This window comes from Doryrhamphus excisus, linkage group LG2 (genome assembly GCF_037039965.1).
Source record: "Doryrhamphus excisus strain RoL-2023G ecotype Guam linkage group LG2, RoL_Dexc_Guam_v1.1, whole genome shotgun sequence".
NCBI classification, from domain to species: domain Eukaryota; kingdom Metazoa; phylum Chordata; class Actinopteri; order Syngnathiformes; family Syngnathidae; genus Doryrhamphus; species Doryrhamphus excisus.
Window position 1 is genome coordinate 2545050 of NC_136358.1, and position 12266 is coordinate 2557315.

The window sequence follows — 12266 nt, forward strand, 5'->3', positions numbered from 1 at the left end:
TCACTGTTTGTCGTTAAGCAAACGAGCAGCGCCATGAATGATGGATGACACCTGATGGTTTGCCCCGCCAGAGTGTAAAACTGTAATCAAGTCCGAGCCAATTTAATCACCTTGTGGCCCGGATGTCTGCATTTGACCTTCACGCACAGAGATCACTCCTTGGAGCTGCCGGTGCTGATACTTTAAAGCAATAACATTGAATTAGGGCATTACATCAACAGCAGCATATTACAAGCTATCTGTCTGGGCTCTGTAGACACCAGGGAGATGAGCCAGGCACTTCTATTTGTCCACCGTGAGCCCTGGTTTGTTTGTTTACGCCAAGTCTAGGTCAAAGCAGATGCCCTCTCTCATCTATGCCACCCTCTCTTGTAGGAATCTCTGCGCCGACCTTTTCAAACATGCTCTTGTGTAACCTTGTGGCTGTCGTCACCTTTTCGTCCGATCAATGCGGATGCCTTTGGAAATCCATTCAAAGACAGAAGTAAAAGTGATTCATGTCGAATGTGTGATTGAGCCGCGATGCATAGACTAGTCATCCCAGTAGCATATGTTTAATACAGATGGACGACAGATGGACTGACTTTAACTGGCAGTAAAAAGGCCTTCATCTGTCAACAAAACACCAGTTTATAAAGCACCTTTGTGATTCGTCTATATGGCACCTTTTCAAGTATTGGTCAAACGTTTTCTCAAAATAATATGTGTCAAAACGTCTATCTGGCATGCTCATTTTATGTGTATTCTCTAAACCTGTATTGTCTTGTTTTGGGCCTTAGTCATTTGGGGTTTTACACATCATACAGCTGATACAGAAAGTGCCAAACACACATGTTTTGGGGCAGAAGCATCACACCATGCAAAAATGATTTTACTGCACTAATTAGAGTGGAGGGAAGTCCGCATGAGCTGGAAATGGGACAGCTTGAGCTAAAAAGAAAAAAAAAATACACAGGAAAGTCAACTGAACCTGCAGCTTCATGCTCATAAAGAAAACGATGGAAAGAGAAGCGGCGATGACAACAACACTTTAATTGATTGTTTTTCCCAGCAAAAAAAATCCCCCAAATTGCAAATGCTGCATATGTTGGACTCCAAGGTGAAAATACTTCCACTTTCATATTTGCACTTAACGTGCAATGCTAAACCTAGCTAAAACTGACTCGTTAAATCTTTACTTTCTTGGAAAATGTAAACTTAAATGGACTCCAAGCAGCGTTTGAATGGATTAGTATCTGATGAGCAGATTCCCTGATGAAATCAGACTCCATAATCAGATTGCACTCTGGGATCAGATTCAAATGCTGTCAAATTGCAAAGTTTAAAAATAGAACACATGAAAGAAACATTGGCGCGCTCACACTTGTCATGTTTAGTTTTGTTAGTAGAGATCCTGGTGTATTTACTCAGCTAGTATGGTTCTTTTGGTCAAGTGTGCACCAAACAAGTGGACTGAGACTGCTTGAGATGTTGGTCCGTTTGCAGCTGCGGTTTGTTCATCGTGTCACGTAATATGTCACAAAAAGCTTTCTTTACTACACAGCCACTGGTGCCATGACACAAATACCAGTGTCAACGCAGCGGTATTTTGTCTACACACGCACAGCGGAGTACTGAGTTAAATATTATTTTATTAAATTATTGAGGAAGGCTAATTCAACAGCTAAAGGGGACTTTTTAAAAATGTATATTTCTCTTGTCCTACTCATTTCATCCTCATGTATTACATATAATGATAAGAGCTTCAAAGAGGCTTTATTGGAAATGGCCCACTTTTTTTCTCCCGGAATTAAAAAAAAAAAGTCAGAAGAAATTTTTTGCACATATTACAGTTGTCATTCGTTTCAAATACTCAAGTGTGAATAATCGTATTTTGTCCATCAATAACTTGTTATTAATCACACTTAATGGCGGATGGAAATAGGTTTTTGTCTATACTAAGTAGGGATGTAAATTTAAAAAGGCTAGTGACTAGCTAGTGCGCTGTCAATGGTCAATTTGACACAAGCCCCCAAATATGTAGCTCTCCTCAGCTATGCCTGCCAAATAGTAGCAGCTCATAACCCAAATTTTAGCTCCCAGTTCAAAGCATAAAACTGGCAAAGACACCGCTCGCAAAATACCGGCAGTCTTCCAGTAACTTATTACTTTTTTCTGATTAATAACACTTTTTCTAGTGAAGAGAGTGTAATTTACACGACTCTTCTACTTCATCTACTTCTTAGGAGTCAATTGACATTTCTCAAGGTACAGTTGATAACATAAGCCTCATTTTCTGACGAGCATTAAAGGTTAAGGATATCAGGCAACAAAATGACCTTCTGTTTTGCTCCTTCGAGTTTCATGCTGACCCGACACATTGTTGTATTGATTTCCATGGAGGCAAGGCAAGGTGCTTGTTATCACGATTGTATTCCATCAAGTGTTTACTTTCTGCTACAAGGACTGCATGCATTTTTAAGGCTCGGCACCTGTCAAGATGCCTCGGATGGTGTTGCAAGTGTGTCGTCAGTGGCTCGTCTTGTTTGTGTTCCCTCCACTGATCAGCTCTGAAGTCATGAGCGCAAACCGTCAAAAGCATGCTGCATGTTGAAAAGGTTGCGGTGTCATTGTCGCCCTTTTGGACATACGTCACAAGGCAGGACCATGATTCATAATAGAATCCCTGTTGGGGTAAGGACTTGATTTAGTTTTAGGCTGCCAAAAAAGGATACTTAGTGCTCACTTTGGTGTGGTTTGCCTAATGTTTGCGTTTTTTTAACTGGCTTATAAAACACAAAAAGCTTCTCAAATATACTTTGAGAAAAAGAACACCATTATCACACACTCATAGGAAAAATCATAGAGACAACACTTTCAATACTTTCTCTTACATAGTTGTCATTTCTGACATGTTAACACTGGTCCGTGTCTTTGGTCCATGCAGCGTTCACTTGCAAGAAGTTTGAGACCCATCTCTTATCCGGTCTCGTTTCACTTGTTTGGTGCACACCCGGGTACAGATGATCGTGTTCACACTTGGGCAAACAAACGGTACTAGCAGAGCAAGTATCCGAAAGCACCCTTAGATGAAGTGATATGAAACTCTTTTTCAGCTGGCAGCGTCTTTCCTCCCTGTTGCAGATATACAAAAACAATATCCCTGGGCACCTTTTGATGGAAACAATTACTGTAATTGTTCTGTCGTTGGAGATGGAAAGCTTTGCAGATGGCTGCCAGTCACACCAAGCAAGTAAAGTGTGCCCAACATTTATTGAACTTGAAAAAACACTGGTTATTTCACTTTTTCTGTGTGGGCAGAAGTTCATTTAGGAGAATAAATACAAGGTGTTCTCTCCCACACTTTGTTTTGCTACTTGAAACAAATCAATGTGATGAAACAAAACAATCATTCTGTGTCACATGTCTTCTCAAGCTTCTACTTGCATTGATTTTGCTATTTCAACTCTAAACATCCTCAAATAAACTTAATTCCTGGACTGTATGCTGCCCTTGTCCATTTTAATCTGGGCTTGGCCTGCTCAGCACCTTGGAGAGAGGCGGGCTCGTTGACTACTTCCATGCGGTTACATTAGCTCCTCTTGACCTCACATCTGGGATCAGCTGTACGTGTGTATGTTGCATTAGCCTGTGGTGTTATAATCCCATTGCAAACTGATGGACACTTAATAGTTTTGCAAGTGTAAAAAGCAGGAAGTGAAGAGCGGCGATGCGAGCGTTACAGCGGCTTACCTGGAGATTACGGCATCAGCAGTTCATCCACAATGCAACATGGCAGATCAGTGCTACCTTCAGCTGACTGTGAGCTTTCATTCACAGGGGAACCTTGGTTTCCGTTATTAATCCGTTCCAAAAGGTCCCAAAGAAAAACAAAATTTTTCCCAAAAAGAAATCATTTAAATCCAATGAATCTTTTCCAGACATCCAATAAATCACAAACCACATTTAATGAAGAATAATAACAGTTTTACATGCAGAAAATGTGAACATAAAAATTAGAATGAAACTGATAAATGAACATTCAACATAACTTTGACCTTGACACAAAACTAGCAAAACACAGAGATGAGTGGAGGGGTGGGGTTTGGGGGTTGTCGGAAAAGCCATGCGAACGCTGTTTCTAGTCTGTTATAAACTTCACTTCACTACATGTTCCCACCAATACTAACTTTAGTTGCAATTTGAATGTAAAGCTGCTTTAGATCAGTGTTTTCCAACCTTTTGGAGACAAGACACATTTTACAATTACAAAATGTCAGGGCACACCACCAAGTGTGCCATCCCATTATACTGTATGAATGGCAACAGGTGGATTGACAAGTTAATTATGCACAACACCTTCTGCCATTGAGTGGAAGAGCATTTGATTGTTCCGCTTGTCACTATGTGTAACTGGCATAGAAAGACGAACAAAAAGCCATTATTCAGAAATAAATAATATAAACAAATAAAATAACTGAAATTGGATAATTTCCCACAGCACACCTGATGAGCTCTCACAGCACACTAATATGGTTGGGAATGACTGGGTTCAATATGTTACCCATATTGAATTTAAATTGCATGTGTAAAAAGTTTCATTGTTTGTGTAACATCTTGACTTGTATTAATGAGACAAGTGGCATGACATTTGGTATAGCTTGTAATCCATCCATCCAGCATCAGTATTGCTAACACGCTTATAGTTGTAGTATAATATCCCCAGTGTGTGGAGTTTCCCTCCATATTGTCCCAAAAAGATTGATGGAAGTAGTTGGGTATTGGGTCGTTTTTTTCTTCTATTTTCCAACAATATAAACCACGGAGGAGCTGATGCATTGAGGATGCCTTAGCTCAATCCTAACTCAATCGGGGCTGGTCAATAATTGTTACTAAATCAGGCCCTTTGGTCTTTGGCTTCCTTCTCCATTCATTATGAGTGAATCGGCTTTTGTTAGTCGGACCGTTCTAACAGGGAGTGTGGCCGCATGGACGCAGGCAATTTACAAGGGGATAGACAGGCGAGTCTGTGTCCAAAAACTGCACACAACAAACAGCGCTGCAAATAGCAAGCAAGGAGATCAAGAGATTTGTCTTGCCAATACTCATCTTCTTTGTTTTATCATTGTTTGTTTTGCTCCCTCCTCTGTTGATCTTCTCGTTGGCTTATCTCCACAACAAATTGTTGGACGTGTCCAGGCCAAGTGACAAGACTAGATCAGATTTGATGCATTTGAACAGAGACATCAAATTTTTCAGGGACTATTTCTCCTTGTCAGACCAAGAATTGTATCGATTCCGACTATGCGGTGACTGAAGTCGCATTGTTTTCAGATAAAGACAGAATGGATGAGATACAAGGCACAAAGTTACAATGATTTAGAGTAGTGATGTCCGATTTCTGATACCGATATCTGCTGATATGTCTTACATGACATACCTGCTGTCGTGGAATGAACACATACGTACGTATGTGTTGTTTACAGCATTTTTAAAAATATCGTTTTTCATGATCAGGAAAAAGTCAGATTCTGATGTCGACCACTGATATCAGACCAATAATTAATTCTAAATCAACTCCGATATCCACTAAATTAGAAATTGTTCGCAGTAGTCTGGAAGTAATCTGGGAATGTGACCAATCCCAGTGGAATAAATAAAAGCAGACCGTTTTGGCGGAAAGCACAACTCCAAGGAAATACAGCTGGAATAGATGCAGATTCTGGAGGATCTTGAAGGTTTTGTGTGCAGATTATTGTGTGTAGCTCAATACAACTCAATACAAAGGGACAAAAAATGAGCATAATAGGTCCCCTTTAAGCAGGGGTGGGCAAATATTTTGACTCGTGGGCCACATTGAGTTAACAAAATTGCCCGGGGGGCCAGAACATATATTTAACACACACACACACACTATTTTATGCTTATAATTTTCCTTGAATTATTTGTCTAATTTTATGTGTAAAAGTGTTATACTATCAGCTGTATGTTCTCATATCCCTTTTTTCAGGAGCACTTTAAACATCAGACCACATCAAACTATGTCATTTCATTTGACAGTTTTGTTTAGTTTTTTTGTTGTTTTTTTTAACTAAATAAGACATTCCACTTGCAAGTCATGTGGCCAGTTTTTATGTTAAAAGTTGAAATACTTAGAAAGCAACTGGCGGGCCGGATTCAAACACTTGGTGGGCCGCATGTGGCCCCCGGGCCGCAGTTTGCCCACCCCTGCCTTTAAGCCTGTTTGAAATAAACTATACCCTTGTCAAAGCGTGTTGATTCAAAAAGGTTCAACTCCCTATGATGGTTGTTGCATTTGTCCATCCAGAAAATAGCAATATCATTTGCGGACTTGGAGTAGTGGCACTGGATAATTTTTAAAAAACCTTTCCAGGAGATCACCAGAATATTTTTTTTTCTCCAGCAGTTTATCAAAAGCGTATTCACTGGCCAGGGTCTGTTAGAGCACATTAGCAAATTTGACCACATGTAAGAACGTCTCATTAGCATCAGAACTACTTTTTCTGACACCAAACAGTTTCCTTTGACCTTCCTCTTCATGTCCCATCTCTTAATGACAAACGGCCAAGGCTTTCATCTACGTGGCTCGTTCCCCAACTCCATTAGGGCGCCCTTGAAATGTGTGGACATCTCCGTTTGTCGCCGGCATTGGCCCATTAAGCAGCACTTAGGACCAAAAAAGGCGAGGGGCTGCGGTGGTTTTGACATCTCTTATGACGCACTGCATTGTTTTGCCTCTTATAAGAGCCAGATGAGTTTTCCTGCCAAGGTGTGCAACTGCTCTGCTTCCTTACATCTCATATCTCCTCCCTCCTCCCCCATTATCTCTTCATATTCCCTGTCTTCTCCGGCTTTGCAAAGATAAGATGCCGCTGTCCCCAGTGAGTGCAGGATGTCGATACCAATGTGCTGCTATCATCAGTAAACTGCCAGACTACCTTCAGCAGGCCCCTCCCGCTCCTTCCTCTGACCTTCAGTGTACAACATTCCGTGTGACGTTTTTCCGGACTGGGATTAAGTCATCTTCTCTAATGATCACGGGACAAACAAACGCGTAATGGGAGCTGGAGCCGGCACAGCCGGCGGTCCGTCTGAAAAATGGAGCGGCAAACATGTCGCCGAATGCATACCGATATGTCTGTGTACACAGCTGTCGACCTCGGTGAGGGAGCCCAGCGGCTGCCAGCCAGTGGTTAGCGGCATCGGTCAAGTGGAACCACAGCTGCTGATGAAACCCAAATATGGGTCATCTTGGTGGGCCACACTGGATTAGAACTAGCCATATTATAACATAGAAAGGATGACTATTTAGTATAGGTGAGATCAGGTCCACGAGAATATGATGAGTTGAGATTTTAACATTAATTTTCAGAAGAGCACAATGAAAAAACAACAAACGTAACAATTTTGGTGTCTTTTGAAATTTTTATTGACGCTAGACAATATGACTATCAACATATTTAGAGACCACATAAACCGCAAATAATAATAATATTAATAATGCAATATTTCCTTTAACTTTATCTTTCTCACTGTAAATTCTCTTACAGGCAATATGTACTCTCTGTGAAATGTTTGTATCTTTTCAACTGTTTAAAAACCAGTATGCTTCTCCGTTCCGTTTGTATTTACTGTGCCGGTCAAGCGTCCCAGTGATTCTTGACTGCCGGCTCTGCATCTTTATGTGGCTTTTTTTTTTCCCAGATGGGAAAAATGGCTCGGGTGGCATGCCATTCAGTCCTTTGGTGGTGATGGGCTCAACCTACTTATTTGGTTTGAAATCGAACTATTCCCACACGGGGATGTGGCATTTTGCTTAGACTTAGACTCAATGACGACTGTATGACTGCCGATGAAGTCTCACTCAGTTCAAGCCATTTTGCTATGGAATGCCATTTTTCTATGACGTGTCTAAGTCAGGGGTTGGCAACCTTTACTAACCAAAGATCCATTTTACTCTCTCGCCATTAAAGAAAAAAACACCTTATGAACTTTTAAATGTTTCTTAATTTTACTATTAAAACAGCGGAATAAAACAATTAGAAGTGCAGTGTGGATGTGTAACAGATGCTAACTATTAGGGCTATGATATCTTCTTGGTTAAACATCACTAATGGACACCTGAAGAATTTTGCAGCACAGTGGATTGGAGTGCCTGTCCCATTATTTGAGAAACACTGGATTAGTGGAAGTACATGCTTACTTCTGAAAGACAAATGTGTCCAAATGATTTGCCTGATAGCCATAGGACTAAGTAGAAGATCTGAAAGAGGATTTAATGGGAGATGACAAAAATACATGGTCCCTTCCTGTCCACTGATTAGTTTGTGAAGGACAAGGACCTTAGGTCACGTCAAACAAAGTTTGATTTAATATCAATTGTCTGAATATAGAACGGGAAGAACTCATTTTTAAAATCTGATTTCAAAATGCAAATGTACTTAACTTTCTTGGACATCTTATTTCAAACAGCAGTCAAAATTAATAGGGTAGATGTAGAAAAATAACCATTGAAGGTGATGAGTACGAGCTTTCAAGAGCTTAAAAGATTTAACCTGACACCATATTGTCTTTTCACGAACACACACTTCCTGTCAGCCAGTGTTCATAATTGTAAAAACTAAATTCCACGTGCTCGAGAACAAATCCAGAGATTTTGTTTTTATTGGTTCAGAATATATAGGCTAGTCTATCAGAATGTTATTACATCTGGCTTCCTTTTTTGTACCTGGCTACACGCTGTTGTGTCTTACTGTTTACATGTTACCTACCTTCAGTCAACTCACAGCCATCCTTTTCTTCTTTTTTAAATCAGCTTCATAAAACAACAACCCAAGGTTGCCCTGGAGAGTAAAAAACATGTCAGGCTTTATTGCGGTCCTTTATTTGTGTTTTATTTTCCATAGGTGTTTGCCATGTTCCAGCCTGGTCAACAGGGAGTGTACACACTTTTGTCTGCAAAACTTTTGCAGCCTCAGAATGTCATGCAAAAAACAACAACCATAGTAATAAAGATGGTGTTTGCTCGAGAAAAACACTCCGCACAACAGAATGTCATAATGGGGCTATTCATACTGGCTATCCTGCAGCTATCATGTCCACAACTAATGGTTTAGAAATATTAATAACTTCTTCTCAGAGTTCATGAACTGCTGGGGGTTACCTCTGGATCAATGTAGTCTTCACTGATTGCTTACAGCAGGAAAGGAAATAAAAACATTCCACCACCACACATCAGAATTGTCATAAAAGAATATTTTTACTCAAGAGCCAAACTAAAAAAGTAATTGTTGAGACTTGAAGCGGGGGTAGTATTAAATACAGTGTAAATGTGATGTTCCTTAAACATTGTTACGCATGCTCCAAGTAAACATAATCATTACCATTTACCTTGCCAACTTGAATGCAAGTCAAAATAGGTTCAATTATTGCTTTTTTTTCCTTCAGCAAAATACATTCCTCAATGAAGAAAGTCCCTTCATATCTGTTTCATCTCTACGATCGTCTCCGTTTGACCTCAAATCTCCTTTCCTTCCTTTCATGCTGAATGTGCCGCGCTTCTGCGATCCAAATCAGTCAGTTTATGTATTTTTTTCCTATCTTTATCTGGCACAGAAAGCCTTAACTGTAAAGTCCCATTTGTCTGGGGCAGGTTTTTTTTTTTTTTTTTTGTCGTGGAGATTTAATGTGAAATCTGCAAAGGCCGTCTCTCACGGATTAACTTTTCAGTCAAAGTTTTTGGCAGTGTGATGGAGTTCAGGACAAAGCTTTCGTTTGATAAAAAAAAAAAAGTGTGTCCTCGTGAGTCTTTACATCTCCTCCTGTCTCCTTTTTCTTCATCAAGTCCTCAGAAGTGTTATCATTTTTATTTCCTGCAGTGTCTAAAAGGATGTCAAACAACCTTCCTGCTTCGGCTGCTAACACAATCAAAAGATGCAAAGCCACAAACTTGTCTTTATCGTGATAATCTTATAGTTTTCCAGCATATCTTCTACTCCATTATTGCAGTGGACTTGTGCAGTTTGTGCTTTTAATGCATGCATCTTTAATTAATACTTTGTTATGTTACACCTCCATAACAAATTAATATGTGGCCTTTGTTATGTGTTGTTTTGGATGAGTAGGCACGCTTTTGTGCATTAAGAAACTCTATTTGGTGAGGATTAGTTTTTGAAAAGAAAAGAAATAACAATGCTCCACTGCTTCCATTTAAATGTGACTTTTTCTCGTGTTCACTGATTTCATTGCAGCCCCCCTTTTTATTTATGCCCTCCTCCTACTTCTTTTGTGAGTTTGTGTGTGACACACATTTTATATTTTATACTTATTATATATATACATTTACAGGTTTTCCGCAGTACACTTAAAAAAGAAAATGTGTGCTTCCCAGCGGAGCTTCAAACCCGAGGCAATGTGTGATCCATTTTAATTGCAAACACCTCCAGGATAATGGTAACGGATGGTAAAGATGACTTGGTATCTATCAAAAAGATATAACAGGTTTAAGTGGTCGGGTGGAATTCCTCCTCGGGCAACTTTTCCAAAGTATTCTCACATGACAAACAAACTTGTTTAGAAGCAATATGTGCCAATTAACCTTCAGTCAACCTGGGAATTATATAGATTTAACATTTCGTGGCCCTTCAAGTGTGTTTGTTAATGTTCTCAAGAAGGTCTAAATGTGACTTGTACAGCGATTTTTTTTTTTCAACAACTTAATCAGATCTCCACAGGAAGCGATAGATACGCATTAGAAGTCACCGCATTCACAAGTGGCATAACGGTGCGCCGTAATCAGGGTTAATAAATGGAATATTCATGTTGTTAGAGCATAGAAAATCTGTTTATGACCTTCTAATTATGTTTTTTTTTCTTTAGAGCCCTCGAGACATGAAATAAAACCCCTATAGTCAGCTTTAGACTTGTATTGTCCAATATAGTAGACATAATAAAAGAAAAAAAAGCCATATTAGACATAAATGAGATAAGATGAGATTGACTGTGTACTCCCGGTGGCTATTGGCTCAACAATGTAACATTATTGACACCTAAAGACCAGTGTACAATACAATAGTACTCTACTGCTGCTGTACCGCTTTATTAACAAGCAAAGAACACATTCTGTCAACATTCACACAGGAGCTGCTGTCAGCTACTCTCTACACTGCTGACCTGCTTTTAACACTCAGCTAACAGTGAGGCCCACTTCCCAAGCCACACTTCTGAAAGCTACGCACAACAAGACATGTATACTGTATTACATTTAATATCACGTCTTTTGAGCGCCTTGTTTCTGTGTTTTTGTTCATTTAGCCTCAATGTAATGGTAAAAGTTTAGAGGGTTGATTACTGCGCCACATCCATTTTCTGTGTTCTGTGTTGTATGTCTTGCTTATGGGTGTGATTTATTGACATAACATATCTAAAAAGTATTTTCTGTCTTCTTCATGCACTCGCTTTGGATTCTTCCCTGAAGTTGAGGAGTACGTCCTAGAAGGTAAGACCGATGTTGTCCTCCTCAATTCCTCACGTGACGATGTTGTAGATGCTGATGCTGGCTGCTGTGCTGATGCTCTGTGCATCGTCATCGTGCATTGTCACTCTGGACTGCGGTTTTAACGTGACTTCCAGGGGGCAAAATTGACACCAGTGACAACACCCAAATTGTCACTGTTGTTTCTCCTCTTTATTTTTTTTTACCTTGTCCTTTTCAACGTGATGTTGTTTTGATTATGGTTTGCTAGTTTATAACATTAAATACAATCACAAGGTCAGTGTTCAGGCTTTTTTGACACACTTCTACTCTCTCTCACACGACACACTCAGATTAACAAGGAATGTCCTTATCTTGAGTGGCAAGTAGTGGCGTAAACATGCATATGTGTGGATGATTTGGATCTCCTCCATGCTGAGTCGCAGCTGATGGATTACCTGTCAAGTAGGCAAAATCGGCAGGAGGAAATCACAGTGATGAACTGGAGGTTGTGTGTGTGTTTTCTTTTAAAGATGCAAATGTTGCAGTCATTTCTCACAGCAAGAAGGGAGAGTTGTTTTCATATCCGAAATAGCGAAATAGATGTTGGCATGTTATTTGCTTGTTATCAGCTACCCATGGTGAGCATTTGAATTCCAGTGCGCCGCTCTGTATATAAAATGGAAGCACTTGTAGACTGGAGGTTTGGAGCTGACAATTTCTTCAGAAAATGTTGTATAGTTGTTATAAGCGTCTAGTGTGTTTGTGTGTGGCAAGGGAGGAAAATAGTCGT

The 12266-nt window shown here is 39.9% G+C and overlaps 1 protein-coding gene across 15 annotated transcripts in view; it reads left to right on the forward strand.

Moving 5' to 3' along the window:
• The window catches only part of nrxn2b (neurexin 2b), a 371144-nt gene that overhangs the window by 91064 nt on the left and 267814 nt on the right, over window positions 1-12266 (forward strand). For all 15 annotated transcript variants that reach the window (XM_078795285.1, XM_078795326.1, XM_078795309.1 and 12 more), the window contains exon 4: window positions 11477-11497. In XM_078795285.1, the coding sequence (XP_078651411.1) occupies window positions 11477-11497 (21 nt within the window). The remainder of the gene's footprint in view (window positions 1-11476; window positions 11498-12266) is intronic.